Source organism: Colletotrichum jinshuiense, chromosome 1 (assembly GCF_051148585.1).
Source record: "Colletotrichum jinshuiense chromosome 1, complete sequence".
Lineage (NCBI taxonomy): Eukaryota > Fungi > Ascomycota > Sordariomycetes > Glomerellales > Glomerellaceae > Colletotrichum > Colletotrichum jinshuiense.
This window is the reverse complement of record NC_139302.1, coordinates 2,540,476-2,562,411: the sequence shown is the minus strand read 5'-3', so window position 1 is coordinate 2,562,411 and position 21,936 is coordinate 2,540,476. Positions and strand designations below refer to the sequence as shown.

At 52.9% G+C, this 21,936-nt stretch overlaps 5 protein-coding genes across 5 annotated transcripts; 2 read left to right on the top strand and 3 right to left on the bottom strand.

The window, feature by feature from the left end:
- Window positions 1-5,012: 5,012 nt before the first annotated feature.
- On the top strand, window positions 5,013-6,431 carry EsH8_I_000667 (ATP-NAD kinase-like domain-containing protein; the record flags this gene model as incomplete). The annotated part of the gene is made up of 1 exon (XM_083268080.1): window positions 5,013-6,431. One exon carries the CDS (start codon window positions 5,013-5,015, stop codon window positions 6,429-6,431), a length of 1,419 nt encoding a protein of 472 aa, XP_083118518.1.
- A 1,179-nt stretch (window positions 6,432-7,610) lies between these two features.
- EsH8_I_000666 (homeobox domain-containing protein) lies at window positions 7,611-9,615 on the bottom strand (the record flags this gene model as incomplete). Its single annotated transcript, XM_083268079.1, has 4 exons — window positions 7,611-8,631; window positions 8,685-9,139; window positions 9,199-9,310; window positions 9,389-9,615. The coding sequence occupies 4 exons, from the start codon at window positions 9,613-9,615 to the stop codon at window positions 7,611-7,613; spliced, it is 1,815 nt and encodes a 604-aa protein (XP_083118517.1).
- A 2,389-nt stretch (window positions 9,616-12,004) lies between these two features.
- Window positions 12,005-13,024, bottom strand: EsH8_I_000665 (ras family-domain-containing protein; the record flags this gene model as incomplete). Its single annotated transcript, XM_083268078.1, has 5 exons — window positions 12,005-12,139; window positions 12,205-12,410; window positions 12,496-12,649; window positions 12,716-12,808; window positions 12,959-13,024. The coding sequence occupies 5 exons, from the start codon at window positions 13,022-13,024 to the stop codon at window positions 12,005-12,007; spliced, it is 654 nt and encodes a 217-aa protein (XP_083118516.1).
- A 1,268-nt stretch (window positions 13,025-14,292) lies between these two features.
- On the bottom strand, window positions 14,293-15,197 carry EsH8_I_000664 (uncharacterized protein; the record flags this gene model as incomplete). Its single annotated transcript, XM_083268077.1, has 4 exons — window positions 14,293-14,418; window positions 14,486-14,823; window positions 14,882-14,954; window positions 15,027-15,197. 4 exons carry the CDS (start codon window positions 15,195-15,197, stop codon window positions 14,293-14,295), a joined length of 708 nt encoding a protein of 235 aa, XP_083118515.1.
- A 615-nt stretch (window positions 15,198-15,812) lies between these two features.
- EsH8_I_000663 (PWI domain-containing protein) lies at window positions 15,813-17,297 on the top strand (the record flags this gene model as incomplete). The annotated part of the gene is made up of 4 exons (XM_083268076.1): window positions 15,813-15,916; window positions 15,972-16,062; window positions 16,119-16,283; window positions 16,338-17,297. 4 exons carry the CDS (start codon window positions 15,813-15,815, stop codon window positions 17,295-17,297), a joined length of 1,320 nt encoding a protein of 439 aa, XP_083118514.1.
- Between the last annotated feature and the right edge of the window lie 4,639 nt (window positions 17,298-21,936).

Here is a 21,936-nt window from a genome sequence, read left to right as displayed (position 1 = left end):
CAAGCTGGGCAAAAGTGGGCGGCGCGTTTGATCCGCAACAAGCCCAAACCAACCCCGACTCCTCCTTCCTTTTCTCTGCGACGCTGACGACGACAACCACAACCACAACTCAGACAACAAGACACAAGCAGTGCTTGCCTTCTCGCACTTTTCGCTGTCTTGTCTTCTCCGTTGCCGCAAAATCCCCCATTCTCTCCTCACACCGCTCTCCATATAACACATTGGCTAAGCTTCTATGACAGGGTTCCTTCCGAAGACAGGCTTGGCTACCGCTTCCTCTTACACGGGCTCGAGTCTTGTCGTCGCTTCCTTCCTTCTCGTGTCTGATTTTTTTACTGGCTCCTCTATTCACCCTGGCTCTTCGGCTGCCATGATCTTGACTGACAAGCCGCCTCTCTCTCAAGGGCAATCGACCCACCCAGGGTTACGCCATCTCGGACGACAGCATCAATTAACAGTCACCGTAGCTTGGCGATTACGGATATCACGAGTGCTTCCCAAACTCTGTTCTCCGGTCTTTTTCTCCCCGTTGTCGGCGGCCCATTCTTTGTGTCTCGGAAGCTGAGGAATATGTAGGCCGGGCAGTAGCAAATAGTCAAGGCTCGAGTTCTCGAAACACAGCGGCATAATGCAGCTACAATGGGGGGGAGGATCTACCCAGACCTTGCATCGCTCAGGAACAAACCACAGGCCAAGGACCGGTCTGTGTCCCAAGCTGAAGGCTAGACCTGGCGGCGAAGGAGTGCCCTTACGCAGCGGCTTACACCAGTACATCCCTTCGCCTTTGGTCAATGGTGCCTTCACCATGCACTCTGTCGTCGTTTGGCGCTCACTATGCTGTATGTACCGTGGCATGGTATATGGGGTATTAAGTCATGACGTGAGACGACGGGCAACACCCAGATTCCCCGTGTCTCGCCTCCAACTACCCCCCCGGCCGAATCAGCAGCGTCCCAGACTGAGACTGCACCCATCAAGCACGGCAAAGCAGGCGGGAGCACATGTCTACGCGTGTTGCTTTCATCAAACAAAGGTGGTAAACGAGGCGAATGAGCATCGATACACCAATCAAGCGCTGCTGCATGGCCGATGGACAGACGGGGGCTTCAACTCAACCTGTTATTTTACTGCCACATTGACAAGACTTTCCTTTCTCAATCCCCTAGCATGCATGTATCGTGGCTGTCGCACTATGTATTCCAGTGCTTCACTTGCAACTTCGGCCTCAGCAGTCTCTGGACACGATTCGCTGTTATCTGGAATCAGAAGGCCAAGCCAGCGCCTACTGCAACCGTTGCTTGTTCGAAACATCTCCCAGCTGTCCCTTTTCGATGTGATTTCTCGACAAAGATGGGAGAATTTCCAATCTCAAGGGCTTCTGGCTTTGGGAGGAGGTCATGCATGGATCCGAAGCGACTCAGCGTCCTGTTTTGACTGCCCAGTCTCGGTGACCCGGTGGGCCGGCCCGGCAACTGCTACTGCCATTGCTACTGCTACTGCCATTGCTACTGCTATCGTTACTGCTACTGTTATTGCTACTACTACAAGCTGGTGTTGATGCGGAGCCCATGAGGTCCAGAGAGAGATACAGAGTCAAGAAGTTCCTAACAGAGCCGATGACAGTGGACCAAAGAAATGGGACGAAAATGGCCACCGAGGCGGCAACAGCAGAGAGGCATCTTTGTGGTACACACTCAGTCTGCAGCGTACTCGGTACCGATCCCTGCCTGACCCGTGTGACGACCCGAGCGGGTACACGATACACTTTGTGTCTCCCTTTGCCTCTTCTGGATTTCCTGCGATAACTGATAGGGATCTTGTGTCATTAACAGCGGGCTTGCATTGGCTGGGGCCGTCCCTGGTCCACCACGGGGGTTCCAAATGTCATGCCGCCCCCTGTCCCCTTTCCCTTACCGCATACTGAACCTAGCCTTCCTTACCTTGCAGAGTTGCAGAAGAAGACGAAAAAGAAGAAGGACCGGGATAGTCAGGGACAGAAAGTACGTATCCCCATTTTGCCATCCTCCGCACCTTGCAATTCCATTACCGACCTTACCTCACTCATCCTTCCACTGCTCGTAGTACGTACCAATACCACAGACCACATATCGTCTTTGAGGGGCCTTACCTAAGAGAGTATGGTGGGTCATGTCAAGGCGCATACTGCGGATTTTGTGCTGTTCGAGGCAGGTTTGGTGACACGGTTAAGGATATGGATGGGCCAGGGGCGTCGACCGACAGCACAAATGTGGATATGGTTGAGGACCGGGGAATAGGGATACGAAATGTGTGTGAGAGAAAGAAGTGTGAGAATATGCATCACGATAGGGATGCTTCATGGATAGGGATGAGGATTAAGGATAGGATACCTGAGCTTGGGCGTTTGCGGCGGGAGCGCCCTATGTCGCATCCATTCTCATTGTCGATTCGATCGACATCAGACTGAAGAAGTGGACGTCGGAAGTTTGACTAGAATAGAATATTAAAGCTCCCGCCCTGCTGGAACAAATCTTGAATCGCTGCTCTCTCTACTTCTGTCAGTCAGTCTGGTCACTCTCTTGTTCGAATTCTGTTTCTTCCCCCCTCCCCCCTCCCCCCTACGCCTCTTTCTCGAAGCAGAGCTCCGGTAGTTCTAGCAATTACCTCGGCCTTTGCATCTTTTGGGGCTCCTTCTTCCTTTATTTTCTTGCATTGCATTGCCTTGCCTTCGCATCATATAGATATCTGCCTACTTTTTGCGTATTGCATTGCCGGCCTTTCTTCGTCTGCTTCTTTTCCTTTCCCAAGATCCTCTTTTCTTGGTTGGCCTCCTCCTGGTCGCCGTCATTCTGCACCATAGCCACTTCTTGTTTGCCTAGTGCACTTCTCAAACTTGGGTCTTTGCTGGATCCTACCAGAGGATTAGCAACGATTTGAGCGTATTCGTCAGCAGCAGAGCTCTCGATATTGGTAATAAAACCGGACTCGTACATACTACAACCATCGTCCGTCAACCTTGCCATCAGACACTTCAGACATAGACCCGGCGTCGATACCAATACTCCATCATCGTTCTTTACCGAAGCCCACGAACCAATCAAGCTCGGAATCCTTCAGTCACTAGGGAATCTCATTTGGAGACGTCAGAAAGTAACGGCGCAGAGCAACAAGATTAGCCCCCCCCCACGTTGCAACAAGAGCAAAGCAGAGACGCCCCCCCTGTTTTCGTTATTTTTGGTTTTGGTTTGGCTGTCGACACAGCACCCATCCACTCACCCAGTGTCCGTCCCATACATATAGATTCAGCGACTTCATCGAAGCTTGCTCATCCTTCTAGGACCACGTGCGAACCTACTTTACTGCAGCTAGCTGCGTCTAGACGGCGCCGACAACAATCACACAAGGCATCCTGCCTAATTGGTGCCACCGTTGACAAACGAATCCAATCGACATCGCACTCCAGGGGTTCTCCTGCTGGACTAGCACTCAATATCACACCAGGTGGTGTGTTGCTTGTCTGAAGCTAGAACGGCCAGCACCCTCGTGGTACACCGTCGTCCGGCACCTGCATCTGCAGTGTCTGCACCACCCGCACCTGCATCGATTCTCGTGGGGCCCCTCTCAGAGCCAACCTCGCTGTCAACATTTGTAGGGGTTTCAGTCATTCTTTCCAGGTTCTCGGGCCTTGAAGAAAGACAGCGGCTTGTTATCTCGTCTGGAGCCCCGCACCTTATCTTGCGGTCTCGGGCGGAACGGCAGTCTTCCACCAGCACTGAACAAGTCATTCAAAGTGCACACCCGGCTACAACCCTACAGCTCAATCAGAACACTCCTCGGTACCTCCGCCGTCCGATTTTTGTTGTTATCCGTTCCGAAGCGGCAATCCAACTCAAAAACTAGCGTCATTCGTCCCATTGCATTTCGCATCCCACCACATCTACTGAATCCGTGGTACGCAAGGACCGACTATCTCCGTTTTGACCGACGCTGCTGCGACACTACCCAGCAACACTGGGTCACACACATCAAGTCACACACCTACGCTCGGTACCACGTTCAAACCAGCCAGAGACCAGTGAAGAGCACCGGCTTGAGCTAACCTTTCACCCTCGCCTCATCTCAGTGCGTGTGTGTGGTAGGTACCAAAAAGAAAGGTACTGGAACCGTCCTCTCGCCCTGTGTTCCACACGGGTTATCTTGGGTTCCGTTGCTGCAAACCCCGAGACACTGGCACTGAGTGTGAGTTCATCAACCGTCAATCACATCACAATTCCCACCTTCGACTTTCCACATAAACACCCGTCGGTGGTCCGCAACGCCCGGTCGTTGACACTAGGCCCCTCGGCCTTAGCGGAGACAGGTCCCTGCTCACCTCAGGCTAAGCCATCTATTATTATTGCGACAATACTTGGTTAGCCTGGTTAGCCTGCGTCTTCCCCTCGCTCCGCTCTCTGCCACCCACAAGCAGAGTCGCAATCTCACCCGGCCTTGGCTCGCTTCCTTCCCTTAACCCCCGTCGCGGAGAGCCACTATTCTTAACCATGTCGGGCTTCGTTTCCTCGCCCACCGCCCTGCACCCCGCCCTCAGCAATCCGCTTCCGCCGCCATTGCACTCCTCCGAGGGAGTTAAAACCTCGCTTTCCGACCGTCCCAGAAGCTCCAACGCCGCGCATGACCGCCCGCTCTCTTCCTCGTCCACGTCCACGTCTATCTCGACGCCTGCTGTTCCCACCCATTCACTACCTCGCAATGCCGAATCGGTAGCAGACGCGTCCTTTTCGTGCGCTTCGCTCGCCCAAGGCGGACCAGCCGCCGCTGCAACTTTGCCTTCAACTTCAATAACATCTACTGCAGCCTTTCCCGAGTTGTTGCCACCCCCTTTGTCCCGATCCACCAACAGCGCCCATCACGCCCACCCCCCCAAAGGTCACCGCCGTAACGCCCCTTCACACGAAGTCCCCCGTCAGACTATTATGAAAGCCTTGGCTTCCGTTGTTCGCAGAAATAAACCTGAAGCCCTCTCTTTGACCGGCATGTTGTCCGCACAGGGTGGCGCTGACAACCGACCCGCCACTTCCTCCTCTCAGAAGTTGGCCGACGCGCTCAACGAACTTGCCAACCGGAACATGACTCCCACTACCGCCTTGCCTTCTCTGCAGTCCCCCTGCTTCTATCACAACCGCTTCGACGATGCCGTCAACATCGACAAGGTCCTTGAGGAAATCAAGAACGACGACTGTATGTCGCATTCCAGGCTTGTGCAGACAGCTACCGGCGTTCGCGAGGTCTCCAAGCAACTTCAGCGCCGTCCTATCAAGCGAGCCGTCCGCAATGTCATGATTGTCACTAAGGCCCGGGACAACCAACTCGTCTACTTGACCCGAGAACTCGCCACCTGGCTGCTTCAAACCCCAAGATATGGCTCCGATGTCGGCGTCAACGTCTACGTCGATGCCAAGCTTCGCAACTCTCGTCGCTTTGATGCCAACGGCATCGTTGCTGAGAACCCTGCCTTTCAAGATATGCTTCAGTACTGGACGCCCGATCTGTGCTGGAGCCAACCCGAGAAGTTCGATCTGGTACTTACACTCGGCGGTGACGGCACCGTGCTCTTCACATCGTGGCTGTTCCAGCGCATTGTGCCTCCCGTACTTTCTTTCAGCCTCGGCAGCCTCGGCTTCCTGACCAGCTTCGAGTTTGAGAAGTATAAGCAACACCTTGATCGCATCATGGGAGAGGAGGGCATGCGGGTAAACCTGCGCATGCGCTTCACTTGCACCGTGTACCGGGATGGTACCCTGGGCCAGGAAGCAGAGGAGGGCGAGCAGTTCGAGGTTTTGAACGAGCTTGTCATTGACCGCGGCCCTTCTCCTTACGTGTCGAATCTGGAGCTCTATGGCGACGACGAGCTCCTCACCGTGGTGCAGGCTGATGGTTGCATCTTCTCGACTCCGACAGGCTCGACCGCTTACTCGCTGTCCGCTGGAGGGTCCCTGGTGCACCCCGATATTCCGGCTATTCTGCTGACACCCATCTGCCCACACACCCTCTCTTTCCGCCCCATGGTTTTGTCCGATACAATGCTACTTCGCGTATCGGTACCGCGGAATTCCCGTGCAACGGCCTACTGCGCCTTTGACGGCAAGGGCCGGGTGGAGCTGAAGCAGGGCGACTATGTCACCATCACGGCCTCGCAATATCCCTTCCCAACCGTCGTGCGCACCCAGACAGAGTGGTTCGACAGCGTATCCCGCACCCTTCGCTGGAATACGCGCGCCGCAACTCAAAAGGGCTTCGACCCCTCGGTCGGCGGTAGTGTTTGCCCGTCCGAGGACGGCAAAGAAGACGACCCGGAGTGGGACATTGACACGGACTCGGCATGCTATGCCAGCGAGGACGGAAGTATCAGTGCGAGCCCCCTGAGAAGGCAGATGAGCCTGCTGGGCATGTGATTTCGAAGCAGGAAACAGGAAAGGAGTAGGATGATTCCCACATAATTTTTTAACGGCCAAGACACGAGAGGGGTTATGGATCCATACTCTCATCCCCACCATAGCTAGGTGGGCTAGACGCGTCTTGTTACTTCCCATTTTTGTGTTGATAGACTGAGCGATCTGAGCATGGAAAGAAGCGTGGCATATTGTGGCGAGGGCAACCAGGCCCTGGCCTGGCCTGACACGCCTGCGCGCACGCTCGCATTAGAAGCGGAAACATTTGGGTTTGTTTCCGAGGCATTAGCATTGATACTGGCAAGGTTCATATTCAGGAGGTGGCCATCGCGGCGAGCCATTTTCTATTTAACGCGGAAGGAGAGGAGATAAAGGGGGAATCCTAGCACCATATAGACTCCGGATCCCCACCGGCAACCACGGTGCGGTTGGCGGCTGATCTGACCAGCAGGCGTGGCCAAAATTCAAACAACGATAATTGCCCCTACTTTTCCAACTATGCCTTACAATGCGTCAGCATCCACATACATGACGTGCCTTGACCCCTTGATTTTCTAACCGGGGAACCCGCGTTCTCGCAGATGCAAATGTCTTGAGTACAGCACAGTGAAAGGGCAATGATATTTTGTAATTTGCTCATAGGCCGCTCCCACACCCGGTCTCTTTGGCTTGTTCGCCGTGGCATCATTAAGTTTGTTCGACATACACCAAACATACGCACACTCAACTAATCTGCAGAGCCTTATCTACAGCAACAAATCCAACATGTCTACCCTGTTAGATCCAACCTCAACAACGAGAACACATGAACAAGACAAACACCAGTACCCGAAACACCGCGCCGACTGTAAGTGCAATCCAGGCGCTTGAATGATATCACAGGTTAGGCCTTTGCTTCTAGATGGGAGCAAAGCAGTGAGGAATTGGCGAGTCGATGGCTTGCCTGGCTCATCCGTCTCTGGAAAGGCCGGGCCATTGAAAACATTGTTTGCCGTCACTCGTGCCCCACCTCCCTACTGCTCGCTCGCCTGGAGGCTACTCTGACTCGATGCCAAACATGCACCCATCGCTTCGGCTACGAAGACAGCCAGATGTTGACATCATAAACGCCAGGCAAGGGAGGCGGCCAAGGGCCTCGGGCTAATACTCCGGCTGGTGTGGAATCACCCACAACTTGAGCCTCTATCTCCAGTTTCCTTGACTAAGAGACAACAGACCTGCGATACAATCCATGTCTCCCTTCTTGCTTGGGCTGACTTCGCCACGCATAAACTTTTCCACCTCATGCGTATCTTTGCGCGCAGGCGAACTCTGACCGTCTTCGAAAATCGTCATATCTTTTCCAGAATCTCGACGTCCCATGGCGGGCATTGTCCTGGCACGGTTGCCGCTGAAGATGACCGGCCCAGTGTGGTCCTGTAGAACTCGCCCCGTCCGTCTTGCATTGGATTTGTTGGCAGCGCTATTCGGGAGTGGTCTCCGAACATCATGAAATGGTGATATCCGGCGTAGGATTACCCCGTCACCAGGGCTCCAATTCTCCTTGTCAGAATCACCCGATGGTGATACCATCATGTTGACCTTGACTTTCTCCCCAGTGTTTCCCTTGTCGGTTGACGAAACCAGGGACTTCTCGCCGTCCCCAAGCGGTGTTTGCATCCTGGCCATACTAGAGGATGTCCGACTCAGCCTAGGCTTCTTAGCCTGTTGTGAACGGGCAGTCGGTCTGCTTGCTGGGCAATTCCGCTTAGAACTGTTGTTTTGAAGAATACCGCTCGTTGAGCGAAGTAGACTGATCGCGGCGACCGCAGAGCCGTTTGACTCGTTTTCAGCTTGTGTAGTGAGTTCATCGCGAGTGTCGGCATCACAACATAATTCCCACGCGAGAGCATCGCGAGATCGGCCTCGTCCCAGTGTTGGTGGTAGGGAGTCAGTCAAGGCCGTTATAGGAGGTAAAGTTACACTCGGTAGTGCACTGTGACTACGCTGGAACGGCCGAGTCTTGGGTTGTGGAAGACCTGACAGGTCGGGAAACAGTCTGGTAGGCTGAAGCCGAGGAGGCGAGGCTTCATTAGAGACGAGTTCAGCTTTGCCCTCAAGCGAGAGTGACAGACGCATATTTGACTGCTGTGATTGAGGAGGGGGTAGGATAAGAGCTGCAGATGCAACTGATGAACAGGAAGATGGAGGGCATTGGTCGGATCTAGACGACATGTGAGCTTGGGTGCGGCGGACAACGGACTGGGTAAGCCATACTTGGGGGTTTCATCAACGCTGCGGTTGATGGTCGACGGCGTTGAGAAGGAACTTGTAGGGTTCCACCGACTTGACCGAAATCCAATCGAGCTCGAGAAGGAGAAGGAGGATGAAGACTGCGATTGATGAGGGAATTCCGTAAGTTGAGATGATGGAGTTTCGAGCATCTTGTCCGAAGCAGTGCCAGTTGGATTGGATGGGCTAGTGTTCTGGGATCGTGTATCCACCTCGGCCCCTGTGGACATGTGCTTGACTGGAGTCTCCGCTGGTACAGGATCGTTGCTGGCTACGGTCTCTGCCACCGGCGATGCTTTCTCTTCGGGTACGGAGGAGCTATAAGTCACCGGATCAGATGAGAGGATTTGCATTCCGCCATAGCGGAGAGCAGCAATCTCCTGCGCGGAGAGCGGACGCGACTTGCGCCGGTCATTTTGACGGCGGTTTTGAAACCAAATCTGCGCGTCGGAGGTCAGCAAAGAAACGTGTCATGGCAAGGCCAGGATCGAGGCATTACTTGAACCTCCTTCTCGTTGAGTGAAACGCGCTTCACAATGTCCAAACGCGCCGCCTTGTCTGGCTTCGGATTCGCGATGTAGGCGGCCTCGAGAATAGACTTGTCTTTGGCACTGCAGAAACAATTGAGAATCAAATTAGTATGATTCCACAAGAAATGCTACTCTGCAATGCCCTAAAACCCAACTCACGCAGTCCTTTTCCTCTTGCCCTTGGGATGTTTTTCGGATTCGGGGTTGGACACGTCTGGTTTCGAGGAACTCGAGAGAGCGAAGTCGGAGGTTTCTGCTGAATTCGTGGCGGACTGTCCCGTAGAGTTCTGCGTTGCGTATTCAGAATGGAAGGACGAGTCGCACGAGGATGGAGAGGAGGATGTTGCAACAGTCGAAACTGGGGGAGAGATGTCGGAGGCGGGCATGGCGGTGGTTAAGTTACGAGTGAACGGCGGTCATGGTCCGGGGCAAGGCAATTGAACAAGTCTGGAGGTACAGAACGTGCACGGAATAGCAACAAGACAAAAAGAAAACACCCCAAATAAAAAACCTCCAGGTCGAGATACTCGGAGGTAGAGGAGTCGTGAGGAAAGGAGGAAGAATGACGAAGAGAGGATCCAGGAACGAGCGAGGTGGGGAAGTAGAGCGTCGAGACACGAGGCGGCGCGGTTATTCGTAATTAGGTGTGGTGCGGTGAGGTACGGTACAGTCTGTTGCGGTACATTTGGTGTTGAACGCAGCGCGTCTGGAACCCAACTAGGCAAGGCACTTACACGCTAAGTTGCGAGTGCCCCCCTAACCCCCGTTGTACCACCACAGCGCGACCGCGGCACGGGCCCCTACGGCCCACTGTATATCTGGGCAATGAAAAGTCGCAGTACCTTCCTTGCCTGGGTGCTTCTCTATTACGCGATGTTCGTCCAAAGGCAGGGCAAGCCAAGGCAGGATGTAGAGTTTACAAGTGATGATGTGTTGGGCATTTAATCACCCATACTGTGAGGGAATTGCGTACTTTACGCTTTAAGGCTAGCAAATCTACCACCTTCAGTCATTCGATGAGGTATACATACGTATAGCGTAGTTCTCGCCCAAAAAGGCTCAGACCAGTCAAGTCGCGTGTCTGTTTTCAATTAGGAAATAAAACAAAAAACAGTCTACCACTGGTCTCCAGGGGCTACACCTCGCCCAAATGCGCCGCGTCCTTGAACCGACTTCAAAGTACGATTGCCCTACTTCTCCATGACATATGAGTTGTACCTTGACGACCTTTGGAGGGCAAGTCGCTGGTATTGAATGTTTATGTTTGACAAGGCTTTGACAATTGGCTAACCAGTCCCGTGTGTATAGTAAACACGCATTGAATGCTATTGGGAAGCACACAAGTGACCCAAAACTGATCCGCTGTGAACCAAGACCTCCATGTCTACTACTGCCATAACTTTTAAATTTTCATCATTGCAGTGCAGCATCCAGCACAACTTGGACAACATTGCGCTCCCGGCTCTTTGCTGCTTGCAAGACGCGATGTGCAAATCGCGTATATACCCCTGAAACCCGACCCCAGGATGCCTCCAGCGTGTTGCGACCAGGGTAAGACGCTGTACGGATCTTCCAAAGGAACGAGCACAAGTGCAAATGTAAATTAAATGCAAATAAATGCATGTGCAAGTGCGAACGGGAGGGAATGGCATGGATCCTGATTGAAATGCGAACTGAATGTCGAATCCGGCTTGCACTTGCATGCATCCCATCCTAGGCACTCTGCACATTAAGCACTTTCAAACCCTGTCATAAGTTGATCCCCAAGACGCGTCGGCGCCGCTGACCCCCCGATTATGCTCATGTTGCGCCTTCATGTTTTCTGGGTCCCTCATCCCCAGACTTGAGTCTTCCCGCTTTCGAAAAGCGCGTCTCGGTGCATGGCCAATCCGCCCCAGGTGGAGCACCGGGCTCCAAGAAGAGGTTGGGACCGTGATACCGATACTCTCGTCTCCATCTTGAGCTCAGCCGCATCGTTCCGTTAATGTACTTCATGGAATAGAAATTATACTACGGGTATAACCCGCATGTATTTTGGTGAGCCCCTGGCTGGAAATGGCCCTGTTTGTGCAAGTGTTCCATTGTTATGCGCCGCGACCTAATATGCTATGCTTAATCAAGTCAGTCACTTTGTGCCAGCGTGGCCACCTCGTCCTCGTTTCCATCTCCATGCATATTGGTGACTTTGGCCTCACCGAAGCCCATCCTGTTGGAAGAACCTTCTCTGCCTCAATCTGGAGATCAAGGGCCCAATTGGCATTCGGAGCCGCTTGTTAGGAACTTTACCGGGGGCTGACTGCCGTTCCAAGTCAAAACATGACGTAGCTCGTCCCCATCGGCAACACCCTGTTTATCAACACTTCCATCATCCTGCCCACACCTACGAATCATGCTGCAGGCAAAGCCATTCGTCTTCTGCATTTAGTGCCTAGCTAATCATTGAATTGCTATCTAATTAAGTGCATCGCGCTGTCTGCTATGGCTCGCACACACAAAGTAGAGAGCGGGAGACGGGTGTCACGAGACACCATGGTTGGTGTAAGGACTCAGTTATTCATCTTGTAAGGCGTCAAACTACTCAAAGTATGCTGGCTGTCTAGCAGCAAAGTGTAACCCCTTCCCCCACCCAGCTCCGAGTCTACCAAATGAACCGGGCGTGCCGTCTTCTGCCATGATGGCTATGACCAGTGATTGCCGGTCTGCGCCAGAGAATTCCGGTTCATAATGCCCCGTCACCCACGCCATTGGCCAATGGTCCAAGTTTCGTCTCCATGTTTACAAGTCGTCGTCCGATGCTTCGCCTGGCAGAGGCATGGAGGCGGCTTCGGCCATCTCTTGGCGGTACTTCTCGAGGAGCTGCTCGTCGACCTGGGCCGTAGGGGGAGCAAGAGCTGGCGCGGCAACGAATTCCTATGTTACAGTTAATACTAGATAGTCCTGACACCATAACCAGCATAAGATTTAGATTTACTCACCAAGGCAGGGTTGCCAACGAGCTTGCGTGCAAGCCAAAGGAAGGGCTTCTCGAAGTTGTAGTTGGACTTGGCAGAAATGTCGTAGTACTGGAGGTTCTTCTTGCGGTGGAAGGTGATGGTCTTGGCCTTCACCTTGCGCTCCTTCACATCGACCTTGTTACCGCAGAGGACGATGGGAATGTTCTCGCAAACGCGGACGAGGTCACCTGTAATGCCTTGGGTCAGCTATGCTATTCAGACGGGGCATGGGCCGTGGGATCGAGGCGCGTCGATCCAATAGGTTTTACGTACGGTGCCAGTTGGGGACATTCTTATAGGTGATACGGGAAGTGACGTCGAACATGATGATTCCGCACTGGCCGTTGATGTAGTAACCATCACGGAGACCGCCAAACTTCTCTTGTCCGGCGGTATCCCAGACATCGAACTGGATCTGGCCGAAGTTCTTCACAAGACATTAGAAGGGCGGAAAGCCGCAGGGCGGGGCAACCCCAAATTTGCAAACACTTACCGTGGTGAAGCCCAAGGGGTGAACCTCGACACCGAGAGTGGCCATGTACTTCTTCTCGAACTCACCAGTCAAATGGCGCTTGACGAAGGTGGTCTGTAGCATTGCATACAGTCAGCAACGATCGTAAATAGGAATCGAGCGGAGGCAGTGAGAAGGACGAGGATGACAAGATCGGAAGACGCCGCTGACCACGGCGCATCCCCGATAAGAATCATAGGCGACCAATAGAAGTTTAGTACTCGCCTTTCCAGTACCACCATCGCCGACAAGAACGAGCTTGAAGGTGGGAGTCTGCTGAGCGGCAGCCATATTCGCGATCGGTGGAAGAGTAGGCTCGGTGCGAGTTTGATATAAACAAGCGGGGCTGATCGAGGGGTTAGCAACTGGCGCAAAACAAACAGTTTAGGTGAGAATGTTCAGAACTCGTCAAAGAACGCGAGAGAAGCCGTCGGAGACGACAATGAGCAGGCAAGACGTACCGTAGAGAGACAGCGAAATGGGCTGCAGACGTTTGACGTGTGGAAATCGTCACCGACTGATCGACTTTGGGGGGCTGTTGTTTTTGAGGATGGCGGGGAGCTTGCAAGGAAGCCGTACTTCTTAAGCGAAAAATTCAGTCAGGCAGGCCAACGGAGTCAGGTAGGCACGATTGGGCCAGGCGCCTGTCACGTGCAGTGCCGTCTCGTCATAGCGGGGTCCCTATTCTGGACGTAGGAAGACGGGACACTGGCAAAAAAAAAAAAAAACACGGACAGAACGGAGGTGACCACACTCCACAGCACTCAGGCTACCAGCCAGCAGGCGGCAACGCAAGTCAGAGGAATCCCAGTCGCCGCTATACCCCTTACGGAAACCAAGAAAAAATTCACTGGGTCCATCGGCGGTCTGTCACTGACGAGGTGGACTGTCACGTTATCTGTCTCCAGGTTCATGATTATTGCCTTCACTTGTATACTAGGTAGATATCTTCCTTCCTTGGCTTGCGACCTAATGAAACCTAACTATTCACTCTTCAAAATTTGCCTCCCTCGCGCCCAAATCTGCAGTAATTGAGGCGCTTGGGTTTTCTGCTAACAGGCCCAGTAAACTTGCATAAACGGCTCGACTGATTTGGCTTGATTTACGTTGGGCTCGTTGGGTGGGCGATTTCGATTACCTTTGTTCTACTTTGGGTATTTTCTTGCGCTTTGCTTTGTAATCGGCCTATCAATGCTGGCCCCCTATCGGCCTGTTATTTGTAGGCAGAAGCTATATCTGCCTAATAGCTCGTCCCATGGATGGCATCGCAACCTTACAACAAGGCACGTTTATGCTAGCGTACCCGAGCAACTCAGCCAGATCTATCTCTTGGGTCTCGCTTTACTACTGAGTGGAGCTGCTAGGCAATAGATCATCAGGGACTCCCATCTTGCAAATACGAGTATTAGCAGGGGTGTATTGAGGTTGACTGAGCGTCACCTGTCAGTTATATGGAATGGACGTGTTCATTACTGTGACTCAAAGATTGGGGGATGTGTGTATTGTACAGGATGTGTGTTCCAGTTCGTGTCAAAACCCAGTTTGCCGGACTGGCACGCTCACAATGGCAGGATATGACAACCCAGTAGACCTCTTCCGCCCCAGTTGCGTGTTGGCGTTAAATTGAGTTGCAATTCCTGCCGCGCACCTGGAACGGGACGCGATACTCGAACCAAGACCGGATGCTTGCAAACTGTCAGTATTTCATGCAGTCGCGCTGTCAATGTTATAGTACGTGGACGGCTGGCTTACACCTTCATTTCCTTGAACACACTCAGCTACTTTCTTGAGATTGTCGTGGTTTGAGCGGTTGACATAACCGAAATTGCGGATCTCGTCTTCCGACTTCAGGCCGGCGCTCTCTGCCGGACTCCCCGGGACTACACTGTTGACCTTGGCGAATGGTTCATCTAGCGGCCGAGATGCGGAATGGTTCATCAGGAGGTTGACGCTTCTCTCGGGAAGTGAGACTCCAGGAATATCGTCGTCTTGCAACCCGGCAAAGTGTTCATGGAGATGCTTCTCAATTATAGCCATAATACCCTTATAATCATTCCGTAAATGGATTATGCGAGCTCTAGTAGTACGCACTGCCATGCCCAGTTAGCGCCTCGACACTGTCTTGCAACCCAAAAAAAGTCAAGGTACCTTGAGCAACATCAATATCTGCCCTTGGGAAGCCGTCCCGAGTTGTAAGAGAGGTACTCATGTCGGCCCCATGCTGCCCAGCAAGTCAGCTAAATATCCATCTTGGGTTCATCTGACTAGTTAGGGGGGGTTGAAATGGACGCACAGAATCAAGAACAGCACCCAGTGCTTTCAGTTCAGCCTCCATATCATCTTTCTTTCTTTGGAGCTCAGCGAAGGTAAGGAGGCCTAGCTGGCCATTGGTCGTAGCATTGCTTGTTGGGCCCGAGGGCACCGTCGGGGCGTGTATGTTATTCATCCTAAGCGGCAATCCCATGGTAGTCAGAGAAAGCGCCGATGAAAACCTCAGTCTGGAAACAGTGAGTTGTGCTCTCCGCTCAGTTCGAGCTGTCCTTGATAGTTTTATTTGAAATTTCACCTAGCCGAGGTGGACGTTGGGTGCTGTACCTGGAGAATGAAGGATGTCAAACATGGCCCCCGCGCTGTTAGGTAGAATGAGTGCTGACGGCAGGCTCCGCAAGGCCATGAATAGGCTGGTAAGGCTGGTAGGTACTTGGTCAGGGGAAAGCACCTCGAGGCAGGTAGGCGCCAGGGTCTTCTTGCCACCCCAATACAGTACTCTCATGCGGGCAGTTCCAGTGCATTTGGGGACTTTAGCATCCAAGGTACGTCTAGCCCGCTGACTAACCCCTCTCATACACAGAATCCAGAGGAGCGCAACGTACCTTCTTTCACTGGAACTAGCTGGTACCTGAGGCACCATGTGCCCTGGAGCCCGACGCGTTCTGACGCAACTTCGGCTCCAGCTCCAGCTCCATTTCCATCCAGCTTCCACTTGCCTGGGAGTTTACAGATCGACGTCACAACCTCTCCTTTTCTCTGCTCCCTTGGTCCTCTTTCTCCCGCTTCGCCTAAAGGCACATTGCCAATCATGGCGACTGGTGTCGACGCAAAGTTGCTCAAGTCCACCAAGTTCCCGCCGGAATTCAATCAGAAGGTTGACATGCAAAAGGTCAACCTTCAGGTAATGAAAAAGTCAGCCTTGCCCACCTCCTCGTTGCTATTTAGCTGCTAACTAGCTTCTCTCCAGGTGGATAGCCAGCAAGATCTCTGATATCCTGGGCAGCGAGGACGATGTTGTCATTGAGCTCTGCTTCAACTTGATCGAAGGCCCCCGATATGTCAGTTTGTTCCCTGTTGAGCCCATTTCTTCTACCTGTTGCTAACTTTTCTGTAGCCGGATATCAAGTCTCTGCAGATACAACTCACGGGATTTTTGGACAAGGATACCGCACCATTCTGCAAGGAGCTATGGAAACTATGTTTGAGTGCACAAACGAGCCCACAAGGCGTGCCCAAAGAGCTCCTCGAGGCCAAGAAGTTGGAATTGATACAGGAAAAGGTATGAATAGTGGCTTCGACCCATACGCCGGAGATAGAACCTGACATGGGCTAGATGGAGGCCGATCGTGCAGCAGACGAAGCCCGGCGCCGACGCGAAGACGCCGAGAGGCGCGAACAAGAAGTTCATAGGGTGAGAGACCGTGATCGTGGTGATCGCGGCCGTGGCCGTGGGGGAGATACATGGCGTGGTCGTCGAGGTGACAGGGACTACGACCAGCGAGGTAGACACGGAGCGCGATTTGGTGGAACCAGGTCACGCTCCCCTGCGCCGAGATATCGCGACCACAGAGACAGAGGCTCTTTCCGTGGATCCCAGCGAGACAGCTATATCCCGAAAGATCGCGGGTCTGGCGGTAGAGGCTCCGGTCATCGACGCGGTGCTACACGCTCGCCTTCCTCAGGGTCCGCCTCTTCGCGGTCTACTTCCCGTAGTCGAAGCGCGGAACGCAAGCGTGAGGCGAGTCGTAGCTCACCGTCCGCGCCCTCTCGACGTCCTCGGCGAGATCGCAGCACATCCAGCCATAGGCCTGTGCGAAGTCGGTCTAGGTCACCAAGAAGAACCGAAGCTGGCCATCGCGGCTCAGGACGAAAACGGAGGTCATCACGCAGCCTATCGGCCCCATCACCATCACCATCACCACACAGACGGACAGCGACGAAGCGGCGTAGGTATTCTTCGTCTCGAAGCCGTTCGCCAGACCTCGGGAGGCGATCTCGCAGTAGAGCTTCAGGTACCGCATCACCGAGGAGTTCTAAATCCCGTAGCCGGAGTCCTGAACGCCAAGTGCATCGCGGCCGTGTAAATTCAAAGTCGCGAAACGGCCCTAGAGGTCGTCGCGGCAGTAGCGTTTCTCGCTCGCCAGCTGATGAGGGGCGCAGCAGAAAAACTGACGACGAAGGTCAAAACAAACACGGCAGGAAGAGGGTCCGCCAGAGAGATGAATCAAGTGGGAGCGGAAGACGCAGCACATTTTCCGCTTCGCCAAGATCAGCTGAACACTCCAAGAGATAAGCCATCGAGCCTAATGCCCAGTTCCGACGGGCCCGCATCTATGCCGCAAGAGGTAGGTGGAAGCTTCTGGCCGAGTGCCTTTTCCGTTCAATCGATTTTGACTGACAAGCACAATGGTCACGCAGGAGCAGGCTGCCTTGCTTGAGTTTAGCAATGCTTGCGGAGGGTTCCTTGGAAAAGAGAACTAAATGAGAAGATGAGATGCTTGAAAACTGGTTCTCCTGGCAGCGGCTGAGGCTAACCGTCTAAGAAGTTTTGCCGAGTACCCATACACACGAGCTCGTCTGCTCAAGGGGGTTGAGGGACATTGACTGCAATCTGTTTGATTTGGTACGTCGATTGTATTTCTCTAGCCCTATAGACAATACTGCCCGCCCTGGACTTTTGAGGTTGTTCTTTTATCAGACGTCCGTTACTACATCGCTCCGGATGTATGTTGGGGTGGGCACAACAGGAGAGTAAGGGGCTTCGCTCTAAGTTCATCCACTAGTTTGATGTCGACGGGCTGTCCAGATCCAAGATGGAAGGCCTTGTCGAAGCGACCGGATGGGGCAATGCCGCCTTTACACGTCAGCGTAGCATTATGCTCGGAATGTTACTGAATGTCGCATGGCAATTCTTATCAGTGAAACAACATCGTGTGCCTATAACGAAGTGGATAACTATGTACCATTGTGAGATCGAATTGTTTAGCTTGACAGTTTTATTTATCTTGCCCGAGTAGTAGTCATCCCAACACAGTGAGCGTCCCTGTAGCCAGTTGCACAGTGTTAATTGGTCGCCGAAGAACTTACGCTGGCTGAGGTAAGCGTCCATCTCCACCCATGGGAGACGCGCCGTAGCCCCCCGAAAAGCTCACGACGGCAGCCGTTAATCAAGAGTAACTCTATCACCTACCTACCTTACCTTTCCTTCGCATGCCACATCTGCCTTTGACGGCGCAACCAAGCCGAGGCTGCGTGCCATTGCTTTCTCTTCCATTGTCCCACCCTTTTTCTGGCCTATCCGACCACAACCAAAATCCCACATGGTACAGCTGCATCCGGTGTTCCTCGGAGAAGAGCTGCAGGCGTTGGTGTTATTTCGTCCCCTGCCCTTGACCATCCCCCAGACTGCCCGAGAGCATCTCCTTGCAGTATGCCGTTGCGTCCACTCATCTCCAATTCCTTACAGCTGTAAGGCTACAGCGAAGACTTAGCAGACGTCTTTCATATGCCTGGCAACTGATGCAGCGAACTTAGCTGAGGTCGTTGTCAAATCTTCAACCACTCTACCTTACCTTGACAAGTGTTCATGCTCTCCCGTTTTCTTCTAGTCCCAATTCTACCCCCAGCACCTCACTGTTGCTATTGGCAATATAGCTCGTCTTCCTTCCCCTGCCTATTTTTTGTTCAGTTGGGCATCTCGTTCATGGTAACAGGAACGATGGATCTCTCTAAACGGTTCACCCGCCGTAGCAGCCCTGACTACGACATGAAGGCTTCACCATCGCGAGATTCATCGTCCTCAGACGGTGTCTTGATGGAACCCATGGATTTCTCAGACCATGAGAAGCGTCTTGACTCAATGCACAATGGCCTCTCTGGCATTGAGGTTGCTCCCCAGGCCATTTCAGATCTACAGGACTGTTCAATTAAGAGCCAGAAACGAAAGACTATTGACAGCCCTTTGGGCGCTGAGGATTCCGGACACAATCAAACCGTATCCAAGAAACGGAAGCTTGAGGCAGGTGAAGAACAGTCGTCTCAGCTGCCTCGTGACAAAGCCCTTCTTTCTTGCGAGATATGGCACCGAGTTTTCACTTTCACCCCAACTAGGGCCTTGGGTATTTTGTTGCGAGTCAACAAACTCTTCAACATTTATCTCAACTCTCAATCATCTTTCAACAGCCATATTCCCGTTTTGGGGTCCACAAGTTGCATAAAGCCGCTTAAGCCCGACACAATTTGGCAGTTGTCGAGGAGATTGCATTGGCCCAAAATGCCCGCTCCATTGAGAGGCAGAAGTGAGCTGGACATGTGGCGTCTCTGTTGTTCCAACATTTGCCAGCGTTGTGGAGTTGTCAAAACAAGTCACCAACGACAAGAAAGTCCTGATGATCCCTGGCACTTGGGACCCGGAACTGATGGCCTCGCGGCCATCTTCGCATTTGGTGTCGCTTGCTGTGGTCACTGTTTGCTGAGAGACTCTATAAAGGTCGGTTTGGCTCGAGGTCCATAGCAAACCTCCTCCCTAAGCTAACCAACTATTCAGGAAATCGACCTGCTCCTTTCATCGACATCACCTTCATCACTTATCCCCGCTCTTACCTACATATTCATGACAAACGAACTCCATGCCGTGCCTCCAATCGTTATTGATAACTACGCAAATTCCAACAGACCCGAAACAACTAAGTTGTACTGGGTTCCAAGTATTGCGGCCGCAAAGGAAGAGCTCCAGGCTGCCCAGCAACTCGGAGTAGCAGCAGTCGACGAATGGCTCAAGGGTTTGGATGTTCGAGGCAGGGAGCTAAGGAGCGATGTCTCACGATGGGAGAAGTGGGCTGTCACTGGCGGTCTAGTTCAGATGTCCAAACCCTTGCAGCTCCAACCGAGCGGGATATTGAATGACTCGGCGCAAGCCCCAGACTCAACCTTGCGAGCTTCAGTGCGAGTTTCTTCAGGTCCCTCAATCATAGCCACCTTTCAAGATCGCCAAAATGGCGCACCACCGCCAATCACGGTACCTGAAGCACAACCGCTCATAGCGTCGAACATAGCTAGCCAGTTGGGCTCGCCGGCGGATACCGACCGAAGTCATGAATTTCAGAACCGCCCCGAGAGAACTCGCGAAGAGGCAGCGGCACTGAAGGCATTGCGGCGCGCCGATATTGAACGACGAGCTATGCTGATTGACCCCCCATTACCGCCCAATCTCCTGGCTCATATGCCTTCCTTCCAGGCAGCGATTCAAATAACTGCACTTTTGGATGACAACGCATGGAATTTGCTGAAGCCGAGGCTGCTTGCTCAGAGACCGGATGCTGAGAAGAAGGGAAACGATGGCTTTCCGGGTCCTCAAACATCCAGCCTTGAGATGAATAGCCGGGTGCCGAAAGAAGTCTCGGACAAAGACTGGGACGATATTCAAGGGCCGGTTCGCGCGCGGATGGCCAAGTATGCCGATGATATCATTCGAAATAGTTGGGGGAAAGGCCGCAAAGTCAACAAGGAGAGTTGTCCATGCTTTGCAGCAGAAGTTCTACTCTCCGTACGGGCCAAATTTTACGCTGACGTGGCTCAAGATGCCACAGCTGCCATAGTGGCCGGTCAACAACCACCTGAAGACCCGCCAGAAGGACCCTTCACGCAGAAGCTTACACTCGAGAATATGAAATGGGTGTTTGACATGAAGGTCAAACAACATACCGAATCTTACCGAAAAGATATATTTTTATGCAATGGATGCGACAACAATAGGTTCTATGGTTTCGAGGGTGTGATCCAGCACTATGCCGCGAAGCATACTAAGTCTCTGAGCCTCGGCAATGTGGTTGTTCATTGGCGGGCTGAATGGCCAGAGCAACCACTATTCAAGCCCAACCCTCGGCCAACCAAACCCTCTCACCAAGGACCATTGAGCCGTCAGCAGAATCACCTGGCAGGGCCCTTACCCTACCACGGCTACGATGGATTTTATCACAGCGGAAACATGCCTCCTGCACCTCCTTCATACCACTTTCCAACTGGTCATGTGCCGCCATCCTATATTTCCCAATATGCTGATCCATACGCTCCGTCGCTACCTTACCATGCAAATAGTGCCACTATATCTACCCCGTACCTAACGCCTACCTATGGGACGAACAGCGCCTCTCAACCATACCCTCCCGCACCCGCTGCCTTCGGTCCGTATCATCCTGGCCCTCTAGAGTATCTTCCAAGCGTGCCAGGGCCGCCTTATATTGGACAACATGAGCACAATTCTGCTTCAGTTCAGAGTTATCCTGAACCACCATGCTCTACGCCTCAAGGGGCGCCATTTGTTTCCTACCGCGTTCAATCGGAGGATCTTGCCCGAAGCGCAAGAGATATTTGGAACACGATTTCCAGTGTAAGGGACTTGCCCGGACCCTTGAGGATTTATGTCACAATCTACCACCTGGTGAAACGGTTTCGATTCAAGTTTTCCGAGACACCATCTCTCCGAATGTTCAACGATGGGTTGTCGAATAATAAAGAGATGCGTCCGGTCCGCAACATCAATGGACTCATGTGTAAAGCATGTACACTGGGCCTGGGCCCATACGTCAACTCGGGCCGAAAAAGCTTCTCACTTCCACAGCTTGTCAATCACTTCGAGAACTGTCACCCTGGTTTCCAGCAGGTTGAATCTCAGGGCCAACCAGACATGGACTGGACGCAAGACATGGTACTGCTACCAGAACCGTCCGAGGTTCCCGATCTCAGAGCGATTCTTGGCTATAAAGGCCACAAATTCAATCTTATCAGCGAAGCTGTACCCTGGGTTTTCAATAAATCAGGCAAGGCTTCTCACCGCTCACAGGCAGCATGGACTCTAACCGCTACGCCAACGCCCGGGTATCAAAAACGGTTCCCTAAACAAGATCTATACTCCCATGTGGCCCAGACAGGCG